Genomic DNA, 23,535 nt, shown 5'->3' on the forward strand with positions numbered 1-23,535 from the left:
GGTGCTCCGGTTTCCTCCCACAGTCCAAAGATGTGCAGGTCAGGTGAATTGGCCATGCTAAATTGCCCGTAGTGTTAGGTAAAGGGGTAAATGTAGGGGAATGGGTGGGTTGCGCTTGGACGGGTCGGTATGGACTTGTTGGGCCGAAGGGCCTGTTTCCACACTGTAATCTAATCTAATCAAACTGTATGCACTTCTACAGGTAAATGTTTTCCAAGTTCTGAGACAACTGAAGCACAACTTTCTCTTTTTATTTCAGTTCAGCCAAGATGAAGGTCAACATCGTTAGTCTTTTTGATTGTTTTCTGTACTTGGCTTTCATGGATTTGTGGACATGGCATCAGAATCCCATTGCCCATCCTTTAAACTATTTGGAAAACCACGATTTGTCTTCAACCTAAAGTGGATTATCTCTCATTATTCTAGGTGGCTTCCATTGATTGCACTTTTGCCCACTCTGTTCATGTCTTTTTGTAACTTGCTTCTCCCAGTGCGTACTACTCACTGTGCTTCCCAGCTGATAGTCTATTAACGTCAAAAAGCGCTCAATATTTGAGAATTCATTTGCCATTTCCCATCAAAATACTATTTATGCCTACTCGCCATTTCCCACTTACCAAACATTTTCTAAACCAGGTTATCAATTCACATTTTTGACTATTGTTTCTCAAACACCATCTTATAAATACCTCCTGGAAATTCTGTTAGGACTCTGACAAGAGCATTGTCAAATCAAATCCCACTTCTCCAAAGCCATATCAAAAGTGCATGTGTCTTCTACTGCCTATACCTATAAGGGTAAAATCACTAAAATGATCAATTTACCTCTATTACTTAGACAAGGTTTCATCAATAAATTCTAAATACTTATTAAAGGCAAAAATAGATTCTTACGGTAAGTAGGAAAACCAGTACCTACTAAGCTACTATGCAGGATTAAAGTACAGTATATCATCCTTTATCCTAAACACACAGATGACACAGCTCTGATGCGCTATTATGGATGGGAATAAATGTAGGTGACAAAGAAAACAGCCTTGCAGGGCAATAAGAACATAAGAAATAGGAGCAGGAGTAGGCCATCTGGCCCCTCAAACCTGCTTCATCAGTGATTAAGATCATGTGTTTGAGTACAAAATTTGGACGGGAAAACTTCAGTACCTTTGACTTCCTGTATATAAGGTCCATTCACTGTCAGGTGCAGTGTATTGAAAGACACCTTGGTTTGAGTGGAAGATAAGTTAGACCCAGGTCTTTGGGTTCAGTTACAAGACTTTCAGACTTGAATAGAAGATCAAAAGATATTGAATCAGCTGGGAAACAGTTAGGAACGCTGAAATTTACAACTTTTAATGATTCACAAATACTTCATTGAGAGAGGCAGCAAACCTCTACAGCAACTGACAGTATTCTTCCCACTCCCACTTTCCAGCTTGGAGGCAAAACAGAAATTAAAAATCCAGAGGCTGTCACTGGGCAAGCTTCTTCTAAAGTCCAACTTGTTTGTCTAGCATTCAAGGCCATAAAAATAATCTTTTAAAAGCTCGAGTGGGTTCCGTTTATCAAAGTTAGCGGTTTGTCCAATAAACAGCAAGTAGCTCTCAGTTCTCCTCAACTCTTGACTGTTGCAACAAAATTATTCTACTTTTCAGCCCAATGATACCTTCATGAGCCCAACTGTGGTAGATCAGGTTTGTCAATTAGTTGCCTATTAATTCACTGGGTGGGCTTCGAAGCAAAAATAATTTGTGGCACAGGAGGAGACCATTCAGCTCGAGTCCATAGCAGCTCTCCTTGGGAAAAATTCTCAAATCCCAACAAAATTATTTTCTTCAAGTGCTCATCCAATTTCTATTTGTAATGATTCATCATTTCCATTTCCACCACCTTCATAGGCAGTGTTTCTGGACATTACACTTGCTGTGTTAAAGAGATCCTTCTGATATACCCATTCACTCAAATCTTTAAATCTGAATGTTTTAATCCTGGTATGTTCAGCCAACAGTAGTACTTTCTCTTTGTCCACATTACTGAAACCAGTCATAGTTTCATACAGTTCTATCAAATATCCTCCCAACTTCTTTTGCCCTAAGAAGTTCCTCAGCTTTTCCAATGTAACCTTGCAACTGACACTCCAACTCCAGATCCATTCTGGTGAATCTCTTCTTCACACTCTCAAGGAGTCTCATATTGAGTCTAAAGTGTGGTGATCAGAACTGGATGGAATACTCTAGTTACACAATTTTATAACTAGTCAGAAGAATTAGCATAACATACTTGCAATTGTACGCAATTGTTATTAAATTGAAGGCATGCACTGTATCTTTAAGGGAGAGTGAATACTGTTTTGCACCGAGAGCTTACAAGCACCTGTGATATGACAAGATAGCAGTCTCTGTGTACTGGAAAATTGAAAATATGTTACATTTGGCTGTGAAATAGATACCAGAGTTGGTTGCTGTTTTGACAACAATTCTAATTTAACCAGCTTAAATTATGCCCTAGGATACTAATATCCAATTGCATTTGAATTTATTGTTTTGCCAACATCAAATCAATGAGATGATCCGATGTTAAGGATATAAAAATGCAGACATTTTGAAAATTGTTTACAGAGCAACTGCCATCAACACAGATCCAAGAAATTAGGAAACACTCTCTATCAAAAGTACCTTTTCATATGAAACATATTCGCAGTAAAAGATCAATGACTCTTAAAGGGGCACTTTTAGGGCAATTAGCACACAGGCAGCACACACAAAAAAAAAGACAACAACCCATAAAGATCTTCAGCCAGAAGAAAAACATTGAAGATGACAGTTGCTGTGTGGTTTTGAAATTAAGTTGATGTCATTTTAAACAAGTATTGTATTGGAACAGCATAATGTTGTAGAGTTGGAGACACGTCATATGCAGCTGAGAGAAAGGGGGAGGCTTAGAGTTGTGAAGAGTTGTTGTTTAATGCTCACTTTTAAAGTTAAAAAAGAAACTGAGGTTATTTTCTTAAAATAGTGGGATTTGGGAGTTCTCTGTCACTCATATTTTAACAGATTACAAGGTGAGGCGAGCTTTTCTGGGAGTTTGGTTTAATTAACAGAAGGGCTCACCAGCATGTCATAACACAATAAAGTCCAAGATCTTACATATTTTGTTAACCCATCTCACCATGTCCCTCAATCTTCAAAAGATCAATAGACATAAAAGCCAAGGCTCTTCAGTTCCTGCATATCTTTAATAACCAAGTCATTAAGCCTAAAAATTGCTTCCCCCTCCATCAACATGGATTACATCACACGTTGTTATATTAAATTCTATCTACCAGTTGCCTGCCCATGCTACTAGCCAATGGCCAATCTTCATTCATATGTAGGTTTTTTTTGGCTTTTGTAATAAAGACAGCACAAAGCATAAGTGAGCCAGAACAGACTGAGGCGACCCACCACAAATAAGATAGCTCACAATTGCAGAGCAGAATGTTATGGCACATCAATGCTCTTCTCACAATCAAAGCAGAAGAGTCAAGGACCCCAGAATTTGTTGGGACCAAGTCAGTGCCAGATTGCAGAGGAAACAAAAAAAAACGAACATTAATTCAATTAATTTGAAACATTAAATCAATTGATTAAGTTTCTTCCTTATAAATTTTGGAAAAATTAAAACATGGTTGTAAAGAAATAATGTTTGATACAAAATTAATAAGGTAAAAACAATGACTGCAGATGCTGGAAACCAGATTCTGGATTAGTGGTGCTGGAAGAGCACAGCAATTCAGGCAGCATCCAAGGAGCAGTGAAATCGACGTTTCGGGCAAAAGCCCTTCATCGGGAATAGATGAAGGGTTTTGCCCGAAATGTCGATTTCACTGCTCCTCGGATGCTGCCTGAACTGCTGTGCTCTTCCAGCACCACTAATCCAGAATACAAAATTAATAAGCCAAGTAGTAAGGCTGTCTTGTAACCTTTGCTGGAGTGAATGTACAAGGGCAAGATTGTGAAGCTATCAGCGAATTGCTACTCTCCTTAACCTCTGGCAGTTCTATCTCTGTTCCACCTTTAAATCACTTCCTTAAAACTTACTTCTTTGGCCAAGCTTTTTGTTCAACAACCCTAACATTTCCTTATGCAGCTCAGTGAGGTATTTGGTTTTAGAATGTCTCTATAAAGTCTCTTTTTATTTTGTTACATTAAAAGGCTCAATATGATGTAATCTGGGGAAAAAAAAGTGTTTGCACACCATCCAAGATTAAATAGTCTTTTAGCATAGACGTTACAATGTATGAATAGCAGCAGATAAAATGACTTTCTCTGTGCATTAATATGGTCATGTTTCCTCTGACTGCATCCCAAAATGCCTCACAACCAATCAAGTAATTTTCAAATGTAGTCACTGTCGCACAGAAAGTTATCAATCATTTTGCACAGCAAGGTTCATAAGCAGCATTTATACAAATGATTAGCTAACATGTGTTTTATACATTGAGAGCTTAGTATTGACCAGACCAGCTTTTATTCAAGTAACAATGAGAGTTTTATTTAAATGCAAGGAAGGGCAGGCTTTGTCAAACAATACATTTGACATCACTTTCAATGACACATTTTAAAGTTTACAGCAATATTAAACAAATATTTGATACATATCTGAACTGCCTTTAAATAAGCATTACAAGATTACAATTTAATTATAAGGTAAAGAATTTTGTGATTTTGAAAGCACTTGATATTAAAGAGCAAAAAGGAACCAGATTACTGGAAATATTGTAGAACAGATATGACGAGAATGTGGTCTGCGTAAAATCTATTCAGAATAATTAAATTAAAGTTTGTAATCGTATTTGGCAACCTGCATCAAAAACAAAATTGTGCTGGAAGAAACAAAAAAATTAAACACTATTTTCGAAGTCTGCAATGAAAAATGTACATTGTGATGTTTTAAAATGAAATTCAACAATAAATTATTCAAGAAAATTAGACACAGTATTGTAAAAATTATACATCTCCAAGGCAATTTGTAAAGTACGGCATGTTGCAGCTGTCATACACTCCTGATTGTTAGCTTCATTGTGGTTAATAATGGTTAAATCACTAATTACTGACATGTCCTTTCTTCCCTGTGGAATGCTCCTGCTGCAGCTCGAGGTTTAGACTGTGGAGTTGCTATTCTTGAGAAGACTTGCGCTGTAATCGATTGTTGACAGAAGCAAGTTGGACTAAATTCACTCTGAAGTCATCCTTATTAGGTTTGTCCCCAAAAGGTGCAACAATGACATATGAAGTTAATTTGCAACAGATAATCAAATATAAATTTGCCAGGACATACTGTGAGCTCATTTCCATTCAATCTTAAAAATATGTGTAGCCTAAATTTGTTCTCCTTAAGGCTCTACCCCACCCAAAAGTCTAAACATTTTTTTCATGTTCAATTACTTTCTGATATTAACTCTCAAAATTCTAGGTGACGTTGCAGATGACTCTTTGTTCAGGCACTGCTTCCCCTTCAGAACCACTTGCACAACTTATTTGCTCTCCACGAGACCACACTTTAGTCTGCTCCAACTGCCAAACTTTGAATCTTTGTCAGATTTTCAGTATCAAGGGCATTCTGGCTAAGTTCACAGATGATAAAAAGATAGGAGACAGACAGGTAGCTTTGAGGAGATAGGGAGGCTTCAGAAGGTTTTGAACAGGTTAGGAGGTGGGCAAAGAAGTGGCAGATGAAGTACAACATGGGAAACTGTGAGGTCATGCACATTGGTAAGAAGAGAGGCATGGACTATTTTCTAAATGGGGAGAAAATTCAGAAGTCTGAAGTGCAAAGAGACTTGGGACTTCTAGTCCAGGATTATCTCAATGTAAACTTGCAGGTTGAATCAGTAGTTAGGAAAACAAATGCAATGATGGCATTTATTTGAGAGAACTTGAATATAAAAGCAGGGATGAATGTCGGAGGGTCTGGTCAGGCCACATTTGGAGTATTGGATGCAGTTTTGGGCTCCATATATCAGGAAGGATGCACAGACCCTGGAGTGTATTTAAAGGAGGTTCATGAGAATGGTCCCAAGAATGAAAAGCTTAACATATGAAGAACATTTGAGAACTCTGGGTCTATACTCAGTTTAAAAGGATGAGGGAGGAACTAATTGAAACTTACAGAATACTGAATGGCCTGGACAAAGTGGATTTTGGGAAGATATTTCCATTGATAGGAGAGACTAGGACCCATGGGCACAGCCTTAGAGTAAAGAGAAGACCTTTTAGAACGGAGATAAGGAGAAAATTCTTCAGCCAGAGAGTGGTGAATCTATGGAATACACTACCAAAGGTGGCTGTGGAGGCCAGGTCATTGATTGTATTTAAGACTGAGATAGATAGGTTCTTGATTGTCAAGGGGAGATAGGTTCTTGATTGTCAAGGGGATCAAGGGTTACAGGGAGAAGGCAGAAGAATGGGGATGAGATATCTATCAACCTACCATGATTGAATGGTAGAGCAGACACAATGGGCTGAATTTCTGCTATGTCTTATGGTTTTTTTCTGCATCATAATTTGCCAGTGTTATATTCCTTTCTCCCGGAATTCCCTGTGACTGCAACACACATCCTTGATGTATTTGTTAACTTCTCCACTGTAGCCATTCAATTCTAGTAAACCTCAATTGTGGTATTCCTCTTCAGGTAAATCTGCCCTCACGGTTCCACTCCCAAACGTCCAGTGCATCTTTAGCAATAGCATCGCCACCTGTCTTTTGTAGTAATCTCTGAAGTGCCCTTTCCTATCCTCACTTATAGATTTCCCTTCAACAGTATTATCTTTTAGTATGCGGTCAGTGCATACATTAATTGCTTCACGACCTTTCTCTTAAATTATCCACATCAAGTTTAATAAGCAAAAAAAACCCATTCTTGAACATAATGGACCGATTTCATTTAATGCAATTTCAGTGATTAAACTTTATTCCCTTGATCCAAATTTTAGACTTATTTCCAAACAAGTAAAATTACAGCTGAAGACATGGTGACCAATAAGTGACTAACTAAAATTTAAAAATCTGCCCTCAGTCTTGTCCTCTCCAAGGAAACCTATACTAACATCTCCAAACTCTCCTCAAAACTGAACTCTCCCATTCCTGGAACAATTCTCATCATCCCTTTCTGCAGCTTCTTCAATATATTCACATCCTTCCTAAAGTATGGTGGCCAGAACAGTACACAATACTCCAATGAGGTCTAACCAATTATCCTACACAAGTTCAGAATAATGTGCCAACTCTCGTACTCGGTCTCTATTAATGGCACGTAGAATACCTTTTCTAAAAAAAAAGAAAGCAGCTCTCTTCAATTGCCTTGATATTGGAACCCTTAGTTTATCCAAATGACAATGATTTAGATCCTGGTATGCGGGGACAATTTTGAAGTTAGCACAAATGATACAAAACTTGGAGAATTGTAAACACGGAGGACACTGCAAAATTTCTAAAAGAACTTTTAGCTGGACAAGTCATTTTTGATGAGGCCCTCTGCGCTTGTACTGTATTTAGAATAGTACCTTTTATTTCAGGCTCTCTCTCCATGTATCAGCTCATACCCTATACTTCACTGCAATGAAATACTATTTTCTCATCCATTTCAACTTCTCAATGTCATCCTTTTACAATTGTTGTGCTTATAGTATGGTAGCTGCCAGCTTTTGTTTTAACCATAATCCATTTTTACATCTCTTATTTGTTTTTTCACCTCCCTTCTAAATCTTCTGTATTCAGCCTGGTTCTCAGTTGTGCGTACCAACTGACATGTGTCGTAAGCACACTTTTATTTCGTTTGTCTCATTCATCAGCCTGGTGCACTGTAATTATTTTCCCTATGCTGCCCTTTGAACGAATATATCTTGACTGTGTCTGATTGCCGCTTTGAAGGGATTGTTCAGCTACTGTTTCACCGAACAACAATTTGGATTCAGTCTGTCTATCAGACCAAGCTTCAGTCTTGCCCCATTGAAGTCGACTGTCTGCCAGATATCATTCTTACTCTGGATTCACCAACTTCATTTTTTACTGTTATCCTAAACCTTATGGGATAAACAATTTTACTCTATTTACTCATTTCACCATATTTCCAAAAACTACGTCTTACCAGTGCCTTTGTTGGACAGGACACATACTGCTATATGAAATTCTCCTGGACAGAATTTGGAACATTTTTCCCTCACTACTCACCACAATGCCATTAACCCAGTCTACATGCAGGTAATTGAAGTCGCACATTAAAGTTGCTTTGATATACCTCTCTGCCATTTCCTTACTCCTCTACTTCCTTCCCATTAGTTGGGAATCAATAGACTAAAGCAAGCAATATAATTACACCCTTCTTATCCCTTAGTTCCAGCCCAATCTATTCTTCCCTTTAACCTTCTGAAAGACCCAGGGCGGCACTGTGGCTCAGTGGTTAGCACTGTTGTCTCACAGCGTCAGGGACCCAGGTTCAATTCCAGTCTCGGGCGACTAGTCTGTGTGGAGTTTGCACATTCTCCCAGTGTCCACGTAGGTTTTCTCTGGGTGCTCCCGTTTCCTCCTACAGTCCAAAGATGTGCAGGATAGGTGTATTAGTCTCGGGTAAATGGAGAGCAGTAGGGGAATGGGTTTGGATGGGTTACTCTTCGGAGGGTCAGTGTGGACTTGTTGGGCTGAAGGGCCTGTTTCCAAACTGTAGGGATTCCATATCTATTCTGGACTCCAATATTCTCCTTAGCCAAGGCCTTTGTAATTACCATATAATATCACTTGGCAATCTGTGCCTATCATTCCACAGTCTCATTAGCTATTCTCAATGCTGTCATATACATGTAGTGTAACCCCAGTTTAGACCTCTTTGGTTTTCTTTGCTACTCCAACTCCACCTATTAACTTACCACAATTTCCATTTCAGCATGACCTGTTTCGCCCAGAATTTCATGCACATGGGTTCTACTTTCTAATAGTCTCTCCTGGCTCCCACACTAGGATGATGAGCTACTTTAACACTCCCCAACAGTACCAGGTAATGGTCTGAAGGAATTTAGTCCCAGCTCTGTTAGGATACAGCCTATCTGGCTTGGACAGGTGCCAAATCGCCCAGAGTGTCCAGTGTCCCTAGAATCTAAAGCACTTCCTTTCTGCCACATATTTCCAGCCACTCATTCATTTTCCTTAACTTCCTAATTCTATACGCACATACACAGCTGGGCCTCCCAAAGTGCCGAAGTCCTGGCTCTTGCTGCAACCTCCAATGATCCATTACCCTCACCAATATCCAGAACAAAAATGCAATTAGTGAGCAGGATCTCTGGGAATTCCTGCAGTGCTTGCCTGTTTCTTTTGGACTGCCTGGCAGTCACCCATTCTCTATCTGCCTCTTGCCCCTAACTTGCGTGGTGTCCACCCTTCTAAATATGCTACCCACATGACTTTCTGCTTCATGACTGCAACTCAGTGTGGCTTTGGCCATTTTTAAATTGAAACTCTGAACTGAAGCTTGTGCAGAAATGCATGGGCTTGCTTAGGTTACAAGATGTGTCCACTTGGCCAAGCTGCACTGTAATACATTAAAGTAAAAGCAACTGAAAAATATAATCACCTTACTCTTGTACTATTAACTATAAATTGGAGATTCATACACAGCAACAATTCTTCACTTTTACTCACAAATCAGCTCACACTCCTTTGCCTCCAAATTTATACTTTTCATGTACTAGTATGGAAATGTACTTTTCCAAAATTACTGGTGTTGAAAAGCCATTTCTAATAGCATCTGCTCAGCAATCAATCAACGCATGTCTTCTATGTGAAATATGCCTTGTATTTATTATCAGAGTCAAACTGGGAAGGTTTAACCAGTATGAAATGGTCTGTTGGGGCAGTGTGCAGTTTAAAAAACTCATTTTCAGAGTGCACTCACTTCGGGATTTAATGAAGATACTTTGGATGTCAACACAAAACCAGTTCATCAAATCACAAATTTCCTAATTGGATTTAGACAGATATTTATTCCAATTAACAATGCCAAGGGTGTTTTGAAATTACTTTCAACTTGGATACAAATTGAGCAGTACAGGTTTTGTGGAGTTATGGCAATTGACCAAGGAAATGGAACGGTGTTTAAACACTCATTCTGGTGGCTACATAAATTTGTCAATATCCTATCGGAAACAGACCTTATTTAATGCATGCTTACTTTCCCCATCAAATGTTTGGAAAGTGCTTATACAGGTTGCAAAAAAAATGGTCCCTGTGGGATTTTATATTGATAGGCTCAGGATGAAAAGTGACATGGATAAGGTTGACTATTACCACCTGTGACAGAAGCAATGTTTTCTGAGAAATCAACACATGCAGGGGAGAAAAGTCCAGAAATGCAAGACTGAAGGAGTATTAGTCATCTTCAGAAAAATAAACAGGACATAGAGCATGAAAAATTAGGCCATTCCTTTCATTGTTGGCTGGGCTCACATGAATGCCCTAATATTGCCAAAATTCAGAGTATGAGCCATAACAAATTAAATTCTCTAGACCTATCTGAATCTGCCCCTATCTCCCCCTTCCCACCAATCACAAATCATCCTCGACTGTCCTGGATGGTTTTGAACTTGAGCGCTGGTGCAGCTAAACACATCCAGGCAAGTGAAGAGTACCCGATCACAATCCTGATTTGTGCCTCATAGATAGTAGATGGCATATAGGGAGTTAGGAGTTGACTTGGGCAGTGCAAAATCGTCAACCTCTGGTCACTTATGGCTTCCCCTCAGGATACCGACAGTAGGGGATTCAGCAAAGACAATGACAATGAAGATTAAGAATAAATTATGAGAGACAGAGTCATTGCCTGGCACTTTTTTGGTATAAAAAACTTATAACTCCATAGTGGCATGGTATATAGTGATATCTGGTATTCTCCCGTATGGGCGATCAGCTTTATTTTCAGTTCTCTTCTGCTATCACTATACCAGAGTCAGAGATATACAGCATGGAAGCAGACCCTTCGGTCCAACTTGTCCATCCTATATTAATCTAGCCCCATTTGTGATAATGCTGCTCCTTTAACAAGGTTATGTTGTCCTTGGTCTTTTCTTCCAAAGTGGTCGTAAAAGACAGACTCCGAAAAGTCTAAGTTTGAAGGGTTTTAGGGCCAGTTTGGTTATTGCAAACAGGTACTGCCCAGGCAAAATGCTTTCAAGTTTTTTAAAAACACTTGTACAAAAGAGAAATGGCCATTTCTCCAGCTTAGCTTTTCTCTGGTTTCATTTGTTTTTTTTTTGGCAGTCTGATTTTTCACTGAAAGCAGTCAGGCAGTTTTAAAGCTGTTGGACTCAAAGATCCTCCTCTCTCTGACATGTCTCCTGTAAGACCGTGTGTTTGATTTTACCTTTGGTGCCAAGGGGTAGAAGAGGTGACTTTGGGGGTTTTGCAAAAACTGATTAAGGCCAAGCTGCTGGAATTAGCAGACATTCTGGAGCTATAATTACAGCAATAGCTGAGCATTTCAGTTTGCTGGAATAACCGCAATAATCTTTTGATGGCTAATATTCAATTGAAAATGAAGCAGCTTGAGTTAGATGCAAAAGACAAGGAGAGGGCAGCAGCAATAAAATTTTGAATTATGTTTAAAAGCAGAGGAAAGAGAAAAACAAACAAATCGCTTAAACACAACGAGGAGAGAGAGAGAGAGAGAGAGAGAGAGAGGAAAGCAAGAGAGGGAATTTGAAATTCAGAAATTGGCACTTAGACAGGAAAGCAGAATGAGAGTACTGCAGATGTTGGTGATCAGAATTGAAAAGAGTGGTGCTGGAAAAGCACAGCTGGTCAGGTAGTATTCAAGGAGCAGGAGAATTGAAATTTTGGGCATAAGTCCTTCATCAGGAAAATCAGCTTAAAAAGGATGAAAATGGAAGATGAAGGTAAGCTAGTGAGGAAGAGAGTGAGGATGAGCAAACCTATGGTAGCTAAAGGCCTGGTGAGACACTTTCAATATAGTCAAGATTAGAGTGGTGCTGGAAAAGCACAGCAGATCAGGCAGCATGTCCTTGGCGGAGTGGGAGGAAGACTTAAAGTGTTCAGCCACGGGGCAGCTGGGTTGGTTGGTGCAGGTGTCCCAGAGGTGTCCTTAGGAACCCTCCAACCACAAGGGATGAACTCAGATTTCTCCAGTTTCCTCATTTCCCCTCCCCCCACCTTGTCTCAGTCCCAACCCTTGAACTCAGCACCATCTTCCTAACCTGCAATCTTCTTCCTGACCTCTCCTCCCCCCACCCCCACTCCGGCCTATCACCCTCACCTTAACCTCCTTCCACCTATCGCATTTCCAACCCCCTCCCCCAAGTCCTCCTCCTCCCTACCTTTTATCTTAGCCTGCTTGGCACACTTTCCTCATTCCTGAAGAAGGGCTCATGCCCGAAACGTCGATCCTCCTGCTCCTTGGATGCTGCCTGACCTGCTGCGCTTTTCCAGCAACACATTTTCAGCTATGCTAAGTATTTGCATGGCTTGTCACCATGCTTGTATAACCTTTGCTTTGCAAAAGTCAGCTCCTCTTTTGCAGTCTGCGTGAGCACAGAATTTAGTGCAGACCGCAGTTCCGTAATCTTCTGTAGTTTGACCAACGAGAGTCTGTCAAAATAGGCCTTCTTGGCTGCCTTCAACCGTGCTTCAAGGAGATGTTGCTCTCACCCTTCTGCCGCTTCCTACTGGTGAAATATGACATAACTAACCCCCTGGCATAAGCTTTGGCAGTTTCCCAGAGAACAGATGAGCTATCAACCGAGCCTATGCTGATGTCTAGGAATGCCTGAAATTTCCTCGAGAAATACTCCACAAACTTACTGTCCACGAGAATAAAGGGGTCCATTCGCCAGTACCTTGAATCCACTGTAACATCCTTAATCTTAAACATGAGGTACACTGGAGCATGATCAGAGCTGGCAATATTACCAATCGTATAGGATGCCACCAGATCCAGGTTACTGCAGGGGTCAGAAAAAAATCAATCCTCGTGTGACATCTATGTGGATTGGAGAAAAACTTGAAATCCCTACCTTTAGGGTGGAGACACCACCAGACATCCACCAACCCCAATTCCCCACATAAACCCACTAACTGTTTAGTTTGTGCAGAGGGTATCGAGGGACTTTTAGGCAACCTGTCTACTGTGGGGTCCATGAGGCAGTTAAAATCTCCCCCTATAATGATGTGCCAAGTTTAGAAAAAGCATTTAAGAGGATGAGCTGGGGGACAATAAACATTTAAAATACCATATTCTTCCCCATTTATCAAGGCTTTAAGAATTACAACACATGTGTCTTTAACACATTCCAACAATTTAAATGAGATTTTTTTTTCCTAACCAATATAGCCACTCCCCTACTTCTGGTATTGAAATGAAAAATAAACTTGGTCAAAGCAATTCTGCTGTAAATTTAGATGCTCCTTGTCATTCAAATGTGTCTCCTGAAACAAAGCAATATCCAACCTCTCCTTTCTAAGACTCAAGAGTACCTGCTTCCTCTTAATTGGTGAGTGACTTCCCTTGATATTTCAGGTACACCATTTAATCAAATCATTGGCCATAATCTTCTGCAATTACATTTAAATTCTAGAGAGGAGGAACCCAAGCCACAAATTGCTGAGCCTTAGTGTCGCATGGACCACCAAATATAAAAACTACATAAACCAAAACCATTACATTTAACAAACATACAAAAATTATTAAAAATAAAAAACAACCAGAAAACAAGCCAACATATAAAAGCGCCAATAGCACTGAGTAGGGAAACCCACCCCCTGCCCGGAGGGGGCAACTACCCATCCCGAACTGCCCATAAATAGGCATCTAACCATCTCAACCTTCACTTCTGCCAGCGAGAGCCGCATCGCAAGCACAAGTTAAAAAAAATAAACACCCCATAGAATATCAATATGAATAAAAAAAATTCTTTTATTAAAAAAAAGGGGAATAAATATCTCACCCATCCTTTGGCATGTCCTAACTTAGAAATTTAAAACGTACACCTTAACCACCGCCAGACAAGGTTTGAACCAAATTATCATCAATAGAGGAAAAAAAAAGGGGAAAAAACAAAGCTCCAACCGGATTTCCTCCATTTCTTTTACAGAATGATAAACGCATACCCAAGCAACAATATTTATACATACTACAATTGTTTAAATTAGGTTAGTTTGTCCACAAAGCCTCTTGCCTTCTCCGATGTGCATAGATCCATCTAAGATGATCCAAAGCACTGCCAGATATCTCGGAGTACTGAATCCCAAGGTCCTTCAGCCTTCTCTTGACACCATCATACGATTTTCGTTTCTGGATCACCGCAGCTGAAAAATCCTGAAAAAACATGATCTTAGACCCCTCGGAAATTAGGGCCTTTGGATCCTTCCCCTGGAGTCTAGAAACCTCCATGACTCTCTCCTTAACCCGATAATGATGGAAACGCACCAGGAAAGGATGAGGGCATTGACCCAGACCCGATTTCCGCGCTGCAACCCGGTGGGCCCTCTCTATCTTCAATCCTCTCATGCCAGCCTCCAAGTCAAGGAATTTTGGAAGCCAATCTTCAACAAATTCCGCAGGCCGCTCACCTTCCTTACCCTCAGGCAGACCGATGATCCGAATGTTTTTTCTCCTGCCCCTGTTTTCAAGATCATCGACTTGGTCACGCAAATTATGAACCTGCGTCTTCAGGGCTTGGATCTCATCCTTGAATGAACTGGCATCAGCTTCCACCACTGTGACCCTGTGCTCCACCTCATCCGTCCTCTTCTCCAGGTCTCCCAGTTGCTGCTCATGCTTCTGCAGCATGAGAGAGACTGGAGCCAGCTTCTCTTCAATCGGTTTCCCCAGCATCTCGCGAGATTGAGAGAGCTGATTCACCAGGTCCTGGAGAGTAATCGGCTCCGAGGCTGCTGCAGACTGAGCTGCAGACCCGGCCTCGGATGCTCCTCCTCCCTTTTTAGGCATTTCTGGACAGTCGAAAATATAGGTAAGTCAATTTTTAAATGTTTCTTGGGGCTCCACAATCTTTCCAACGCCCCAAGAAATCCTGATGACCTGGGTTGGGCGGGTTAAAGGACCGTCCTGCTCCTGCTCCTACTGCGATGCGAAGCTCTGCAGTGTGATCTTCTCAGATCGTCGCCATCTTAGATCCCCCCTTGTACCAAATTTTAGTAGTGTGGCTGCTTCACTCACTGAGTTGCAAAAGAAAGGCAAGAAGTTTCAGTGGACTGTCAGAAGGCATTTGACAACCTGAAAGCGGTGTTAAACACTGCTCCAATATTAGCCACATCTAATCACGCAAATCCATTCAAGAGGCAATCGATGCAAATGATGTGGATGTCGACAATAAGATAGAAAGATCTATCGGGTTTTTCTCGAGGAAACTGAACATTCATCAGCAGAAATATTCAACAGTTGAGAAAGAGACTTTGAGCTTGGTATTGCCGTTACAACATTTCAATGTTTATGTTACCAATAACATATGATACTGACCATAACCCATTGAAGTTTATGGAGAAATTCAAGGACAAAAATGCCAGACTGTTGAGATGGAGCTTGTCGTTACAGCCACTCAATTTGAAAATTGTGCACGTGGCAGGACGAGAAAACGTGACTGCCAACGTTTTGTCAAGACTTGAATGAGAAATGGAGGCATTCAGTGGCAGGAGTAAAACAGACTGAAACAAAATGTAATAGCGCATGTTTGCATGATTACTGTCAATGTAATGTACATGGGCGCTGTAGAGTACTAACAGTTTAAGATTAAGGGGTATTAAAATGAAGGAATCTTTGGATATTGATTAATTTTTTTTTTAAAAGGGGGTAGGTGTGATGATGTTGCTCCTTTACCAAGGTTATGCTGCCTTGGCTTTTTATTTGCCACACACAGAGCTCCTAAAAGACACAGACTCTGAAAAGTCTAAGTTTGAAGGGTTTTAGGGCCAGCTTGATGATAGATAATGGATACTGTCTCAGGCAACAGGCTTTCAAGCTTTTTTTTAAAAAAACACATTTGTACCATGAAAGAGGTGTGGCCAGTTCTCCCAGCTCAGTTTTTCTGATTTGATTTGGTTTGGTTTTTTGGGTAACGTGACTATTCATTGAAAGCAGTCAAGCAGACAGCAATGCTATGGAATGAAGCATAGCTACTCACCCACAATATGAACAACTGTCAAGTTTAAACAGTAAAGGACAACCATAGGGTTTCTCAAATTTTCTTCCAAAAATCTCTAATCAGAATGGATTTCTTCAGTCATAAATTGGGAAAAGCTATATACATGGACAATATAGTTAAAACAGTAGAAAATTATGTACCACAGGTTAAAGGACAAAATATAATCCTTACTGCCACCCAGTATCATCTTCCACAGACTACAACAAAACTTTGCTTATAGTTTTGAATAGCTACATAAGATATTTGCTATAAATGAGCGCTTAAATGCAACCAGATACAAATGAAATATCAAACTCAAAAGGAATTCTTACCAGAATACACTCTTCTAGATCCATTTTTTCAAGTTCATGACAATTCTAAACCAAAATTAAAAAACAAATAGTTTTAATAATAGCAAATTATGCATTTTCTGAACTATACAGATCTTAGTAAATTTAAAGAAAAGAAAATGTACTATGTACACTTATTGTTCAACTAAATCATATATTGCAGAACGACCTGTATGTGGCAATAACGCGCATTTCGGCAACGCAAATTCGCTGTAACGTGATTGACGCATTTGGGACGCTGTGCGCGCTTTAGAAACTTTTAAAACGTGTTGACCAACACATTAAGCATTGGTTCTAAAGCATGATTTTTCTGTTAAGCGGGGTTACACAAGAACTGACTGCATATTGATAAGTTAGTAAGGCCAGTAAAAAAAGAGCCAAGACCCAAGAGGTGCTGTTAAGTGGCTGAATTTAAAAGAGGAGAAGTTACATTAAACAGAGCCTTTAATAGATTGCACTTTTCAGTTCTATGAATGGTTCTAGTTCTTTTTTTATTCTGCATATGAAAGGGGCTTCGCTAACTGGGTCAGCATTTATTGCTCACCCCTAGTTACACTCAAAGTGGTAGTGAGCTGCCTTCTTGAGCTGCTTCATTCTTTTTATTAGATAAAGAACATAAGAGGCATTGGAAAAGTTACTGTCGCTTTAAGATGCTGCAGTCAAGAAAGAACGCCAAATCCTCTACTTCCTCAGAAGACTGAGCAAATTCGGCACGTCCACAAATGATTCTTACTAATTCTTATAAACCCACCATAGAAAGCATCCTATCTGATTGCATCACAATTTGGTATGGCAACTGCTCTACTCAAGAACGCAAGAAATTAGAGTTGTGAATGCAGCCCAGTTCATCACGAGTAAAACATTCCTGCTATTGACTCAGTCTACACTTTCAACTGCCCCGGGAAAGCAGCCAACATAATCAAAGACCCCACCCACCCTGGTTATATTGTCTTCTGATCTCTTCTATCAGGCAGCGGATTCAAACATTTGAATACATGTTCCAACAGATTCAAGAACAGCGTCTTCCACCCACCCCGTCAGACTTATGACCAGACCTCACAGTAGACCTTTCTCTGCACTTTCTCTGTAGCTGTAACACTATATTCAGCATTCTGTTCTATTAACCCGATGTACATATGCAAAGCATGATTTTTCTGGTTAACAAACAAAACAATACTTTTCACTGTATTATGGTCCTTGTGACAGTTACAAATCAAATGAAACAAGGACAGCAGCAGAATCAAGAGGATAAACTCATCAAAAGAAGCTAAATCGGCCTGAGCTCTTTTACCCAGGTGATTAAAAAAGACTGAGCAACGTAATAGATGTTTTTAAAAATTAAAAATGTTAAGATAGGGAATGCACAGAATTATTTCCAAATTTGATGAAGTCCAAACCTCAAGGTCACAAACCAAGATAATCACTAATAAAACCAACAGATTTAGGAGAAACCTCTGTACTCAGTCATAACAATGTTGAATGTACTGCACAAAAGAGGACAGAAGTAGCCTTTGATGGTAGTATGTAACTGGCTGTGACTGCTGTTTTCCAATTGCAACCACAATGCACTTTTCATTAAAATATACTTTGGGGTCAAGGCTGCTTTCAAGTATTTATATCCTTAACACTGGTTCCAACCCTGTTGGCCACTAGCCTCAGGCACAACCCAAGCTGTTAATAACTTCAGTGACATATTCAATCCAATTCTCGCTCATGAATACTGCCTAATTCCACTGCAATATCTTCTGCTTTCACCTCCAGCTCAGTTATTCAAAGACTTAGTCATACAGAATTAACAACTCCAGTGGTCTCAAAATTGGTCTCCCAGCATTGATCCTACATAAATCTCAACTCATCCAAAGATCTGCCTGAAAAATATCTAACAGCAAGTTCTACTTGTTCTTCACCACATTTTGATTTACATTGGCTCAAGATACTCTCAGGCTTAATTGCAACGCTCATCCTTATATTTAAATCTCACTATAATGTAAATTTCACCTGTCTATCACCATCCCAGCTCCATCATCACATTTTATAGATAGGAGGGAAGAATCTGAATGATCTTCCTTCACTCTAAAAATGGTTGTTATTCTCTATCCTGTTAAGGCTGCCACTGTGGCATTCCCTCCCAAATCCTCTGCCTTGCCACCTCAATCTCATTTTCTCACTAACCTTTCAGTCAAAAAAAATCAAATGTGGGTCAAATGCTGGCAAATGGGATTAGATTAATTTAGGATATCTAGTCGGCATGGACGAGTTGAATCAAAGGGTCTGGTTCTGTGCTGTACACTCTATGACTCTACCCTTTATTATTTGGAGTATTGTGTGTAGTTTCTGGGGTTCACCTTAGAAAGGACGTAAATGCATTGGAGATTGTGCAGAATTTATGTGAATAGATCCAGGAATGAGAAACTTCAGTTATGGATATATACTTTTCCTTGTTGAGAAGAATAAGAGGAGATTTGATAGAAGGCTTCAAAATCATGAGTGTTCTGGATTGAATAGTCAGAGAAACTGCTCCAGCTCATAAAACAAACAGCAGCAAGAGGGTACAGATTTAAAATGATTTGTAAATGAAGCAAGTACAACATGTTTAAAATCTTTTTCACACAGCCAGTGGTTCTGGAAGTGTGGATGCCTAAAAATGTGATGTCAGCACATTAAACAGAGGCAGTGGTTATTAGATAATAACGTGCAAGGGTATGGGAAGAAGGGAGGAGAATGGCACCGTCAAAATGCTCAGAGTGCCAATGCAGACATGGGTCAAACGGCCTCCTTCTGTACTGTAACAATTCTGTGATTCTCTTTATCAACTACTCACAAATGCAGGACTGTATCATGAATGCATTACCCCTACAGGAAACAATAAACCTGGATCTCATAGGTTTGGTTCAAAGTTAGCCTGATGATTTATGCTTGGCAAAACTGACAGAGGTATACCACTATTCCATTTGGGATGTGGAGACTGGGGAAAATTTCAATGGTTCCCTTTTTATCAATGGTACTTCTCTCAACCAAAGACAATAACATTCACCGAAAAAAAAAAACAAGATGCCAAAAGCGTATAGCCAAAAATACTTACCCTTGCTAAAACTGTAAAGCCAGCATCTGTCAGATGTGAACATCGTGCTACTTCCAAAATCCTGAAAGAATTACAACATTCAAATTATTTCTCGACTCTGTTCTCAATATATTGAACACTTTTGATTGATTAGAAAGATGATGTAAATTAATGTGTATTATCAAAATTAGAACAAGTATAAAATGAAACAATGGGATATCTATGAGCACAACTTTGTTGGATGGTCATTATGGAGAAAAATAGGTCCCTTTTTATGGAGATTAATTTGACATGCTTTGTCAATGCAATTCAAACCTGTGTCCAACATACACCTTTCTGATTATGAAGTAATTTCAAAATATATTGAAATTCAAAATATATTTGAAATTCCAAAAAAGGTACAGAATATTTTTCTCTGTATTATTCATCTTTTGCACAACACAAGGTGTAACTATGCTATCCTACATGCAGTTTTTAAAAAGGAGACAAATATTTGAGGTCAACTTTGAAGAGCAATTTCTGGAAGCTATCCCAAAAGCGCTTAGAAGCAGGATTGGCATTTTCTGATTTCAAACAAGGCTTTATTTTTGACTCAGGACAACACTCAACTCATTTTTTCCAACTTCCAGGAAAAGTTAAACCCAAATTAGAAAAGTCAACAATAAAAGTCTTAAGTATTTTAAAAAATGCAAGAACTGTGGCTGCTGGAAATCAGAAACAAAAACCAAAATTGCTGGAAAACCCCAGCAGGTCTGACAGCATCTGTGGAGAGAACCAGTTAATGTTCAATTCCAGTGATCCTTCTTCCGAATTGATAGTGGCTAAAAAGGGTTGGCATTTACAGAACCTCAATCACTCAAACATCAATTATCCGAATTTCGGATTATCTGAACAAGATCAAGGTCCTGATGCTTGGGTAAACTGGGTTATCCGAACAAAATACTCCCCGCCCGTGTCGTCCAGATAATCGACGTTGCCTTGTATACAAATGATGTGATGCACGAGAAGTAAACAAAAGATGCAGATTGAGCCCAAAGACAGAATAACAGTTGGACATACAAAACAGTAAAGATCAGCCTAAGAGAACAAGCAGCTGCTAATGGGGACTATTCGTGGCTGACCATGGGTTGTTTGGTAGCAGCCCAAGTGACAACAAGGCCTAGTCTGGGGGAGCTGGGGTAGGAACATGGGAGGAGGTGCTCAAGCCCTGAAATTGTTGAACTTGATTTGGAGTCCAGAAGGCTGCAAAGTTCCCAATATGTCTTTCATGTATATTTTCAATGTAGGTCAACTTTAAAAGGATACAATGATAAAATTTAGGAAATTTTTGGGTGTAAAAATAAAAACACCAAATAATCTACATTAAGCAGCAAGTAAAAGAAAGCAGTGTGCAAAACAGATTAAAAATTATCTAACATGCTCATATTTGTTTGGGTGTGGGGGGTGGTGATTCAATGCACTCTCAGTTGTCCTAAGACAAAGATAATGGTAAGCTTAGATGCTAAATTGGTGAATTTCTGCTGGAGCATAGTAGAGGGATAACTGGTCTTAATCTAAAATTCAGGGATAAAGAGAAGCAAATTTTTAAAACACCTTGTGGGATGTTTAGAATTCAATGAGAAAAAGGTCAATTGTCAAACCCACACATTAACAGTATCAGGATCCCACACAAACATCTGGGGCACACAGTCATGGACTAGACGCATAATCAGAAACCACATGAAAGGAAAAAAGGCAAAGGATAACTATTCTGTGGTGAATGGCTCAATACCTAAACATCTCCATCTCTTTGTCTTCCATGCAGGTCAAGCATGCTGAAATACTCAGCATCACTTCATCACAGCACCAGCAACATTTTTTTAAAAACTTGTCATCTTGATCGTCCCCTATAAGTTCAATCTCCACTTCCAGTCAATTCTCTGCACAATTTGCTGCAGAAATGTATCAAGCTTACATAGCAACACTTCCCAGTCCAACAAAGATCACACTATTCAAGAGGAAACCACATTGACGAATGGCAACAAATGATTGGGAATAAACACAACCTTCCCTTACCTTAATTTTTGCAAATCATGAGAATGAACAAATGTACATTGAACACTGCAATGTGGATGAATACCAATTGAGACAGGTAAGAAATAATCTATTATTGAAATGCATCCAACGGGTCAGAATCATAGAGTTATATAGCATGCAAATAGACCCTTTGACCCAACTCATCCATGCTGACCACGTTTCATAAACTGATTTTGTTCCAATTATTTGCATTTGGCCCACATCCCTCGAAACCTTTCCTATTCTTGTACTGGTCCAAAATGTCTTTTAAATGTTGTAATTGTACTCATCTCTACCACTTCCTCTGGCAGTTTATTTCATAGACACATACCCTCTGCGTGAAAAAATGCTGCTCCTCGAGTCCCTTTTAAATCTTTCCCCTCTCACCTTAAAACCAATGCAGTTTACTTTTGGACTCTCCTACCCTGGGGAAAACAGCTTGGCTATTCACTTTATCTATGCCCCTCATGATTTTACAAGCCTCTGAAAAGGTTTCCCTTTTTCCCTTTGGAGCATAGGAGGCTAAAGTACCAGCATATCCAGCCTCTCCCTATAACTTAAACCCTCTTGTCAAGACAACGTACTGGAGGAATTTAGCATGTTACAGACATCTCTGAAACCAAAATTCAAGCCAATCATGAGAAAAAGGAATTAAAAGATGGAAAATTGGAGAATAACCGATGGCATCTAATAACTAGATAAAAACCCAATCTTGAATGTATGCTTGAGATCACTGCCTCCTATTCCCAGGATTTTGAAACATTTCTGTACTTATATGCCTGATGCAAACATCAACAATTTACTTGAAGAGATAATGTTACCAAATCTACACAATTATTCCCCTGTTAAAATAACTTTCACCATTTTTCAAAGTGACTAAATTTAAACATGTATACAATTTTACTCAGCAATGTAAAAATCCTTTAGGCTTAACCAATAAGTTTGCATATTTAATTTAAATCCCATCCACTCACCATATTGCTCTCTACTTTATAACAGTTGTTTCCTCTCCCATTTGCAATCTAGATTCCAGTGACCTCTTGAGTTTTTGCTCCATATTGCCCTTTGTAACATTCCAGAAAGCCAGAAGAAGAAATCACTGAAGCCAGTCTTTTACTCACTTATTAACACTCGTTTCCAAAATCTTCAATTGTAAAACAGCACCTCCCAACTTCAATAACTATGGTTTAAGACAGCGTGTATTCACAGGGGCACAGGCAAATCCAGTTAATGCCCCACCCATCTACAATGGACCACAGTAATGCACAATTAGCACCTTCCAGAGAAGATTCCATGATTTGCTCCTTATTTCGGATTTCTTTTTCAAACTTAATGTTCCTTCCATTAACCTTGTTATGAGGGCAGAATGGCCTACTCCTGCACCTACTGTCTATTGATTCTCAGAATTTCAATTAGGTCACCACAAATACTTACATTTTTCAAAGTGACTTACTTAACTGTCCTTTTCTCAACTCTAATGTTAAATAAAGAAAGTCATATCTCATTTCTGTATATCAAGGTAAAAATCATTCTGATTATGTGATCAACTGGACATAATCTATTAAATGCAGACTGAATATCGAATAGTTATGATGCAGAAGGCAGCCATGTGGTCCATCACATTTGCACTGCCTCTACAAACAAGCATCATTCCTTTTGGCAATTACCCATTTTTCCCCATAACTCTATTTCACTTCTATTCAAATAATCACTTAATGCCCTCTTGTATGATGAGCGAGTCTATCTCTCCTGCACTTCCAGCTTGAATTCCAGACCCTGACCACCATCTTTGAGGAAAGTCTTTTTTGTTCATATTGTATTTATTTCTTATTTAAAATCACTTTAAACTTGTACCTGATTGCTTCTGATCCTTTCATGAACAGAATCAGTT

The 23,535-nt window shown here is 39.4% G+C and overlaps 1 protein-coding gene across 6 annotated transcripts in view; it reads right to left on the minus strand.

Annotated features, from left to right (window-relative positions):
* Positions 1–23,535, minus strand: part of fbxl2 (F-box and leucine-rich repeat protein 2) — a 174,262-nt gene that overhangs the window by 18,905 nt on the left and 131,822 nt on the right. For all 6 annotated transcript variants that reach the window (XM_043688899.1, XM_043688900.1, XM_043688902.1 and 3 more), the window contains 2 exons: positions 19,611–19,671; positions 16,511–16,555 (listed from right to left, as the gene is read on the minus strand). In XM_043688899.1, the coding sequence (XP_043544834.1) occupies positions 16,511–16,555; positions 19,611–19,671 (106 nt within the window). The remainder of the gene's footprint in view (positions 1–16,510; positions 16,556–19,610; positions 19,672–23,535) is intronic.

Source organism: Chiloscyllium plagiosum, chromosome 4, assembly GCF_004010195.1.
Source record: "Chiloscyllium plagiosum isolate BGI_BamShark_2017 chromosome 4, ASM401019v2, whole genome shotgun sequence".
Lineage (NCBI taxonomy): Eukaryota > Metazoa > Chordata > Chondrichthyes > Orectolobiformes > Hemiscylliidae > Chiloscyllium > Chiloscyllium plagiosum.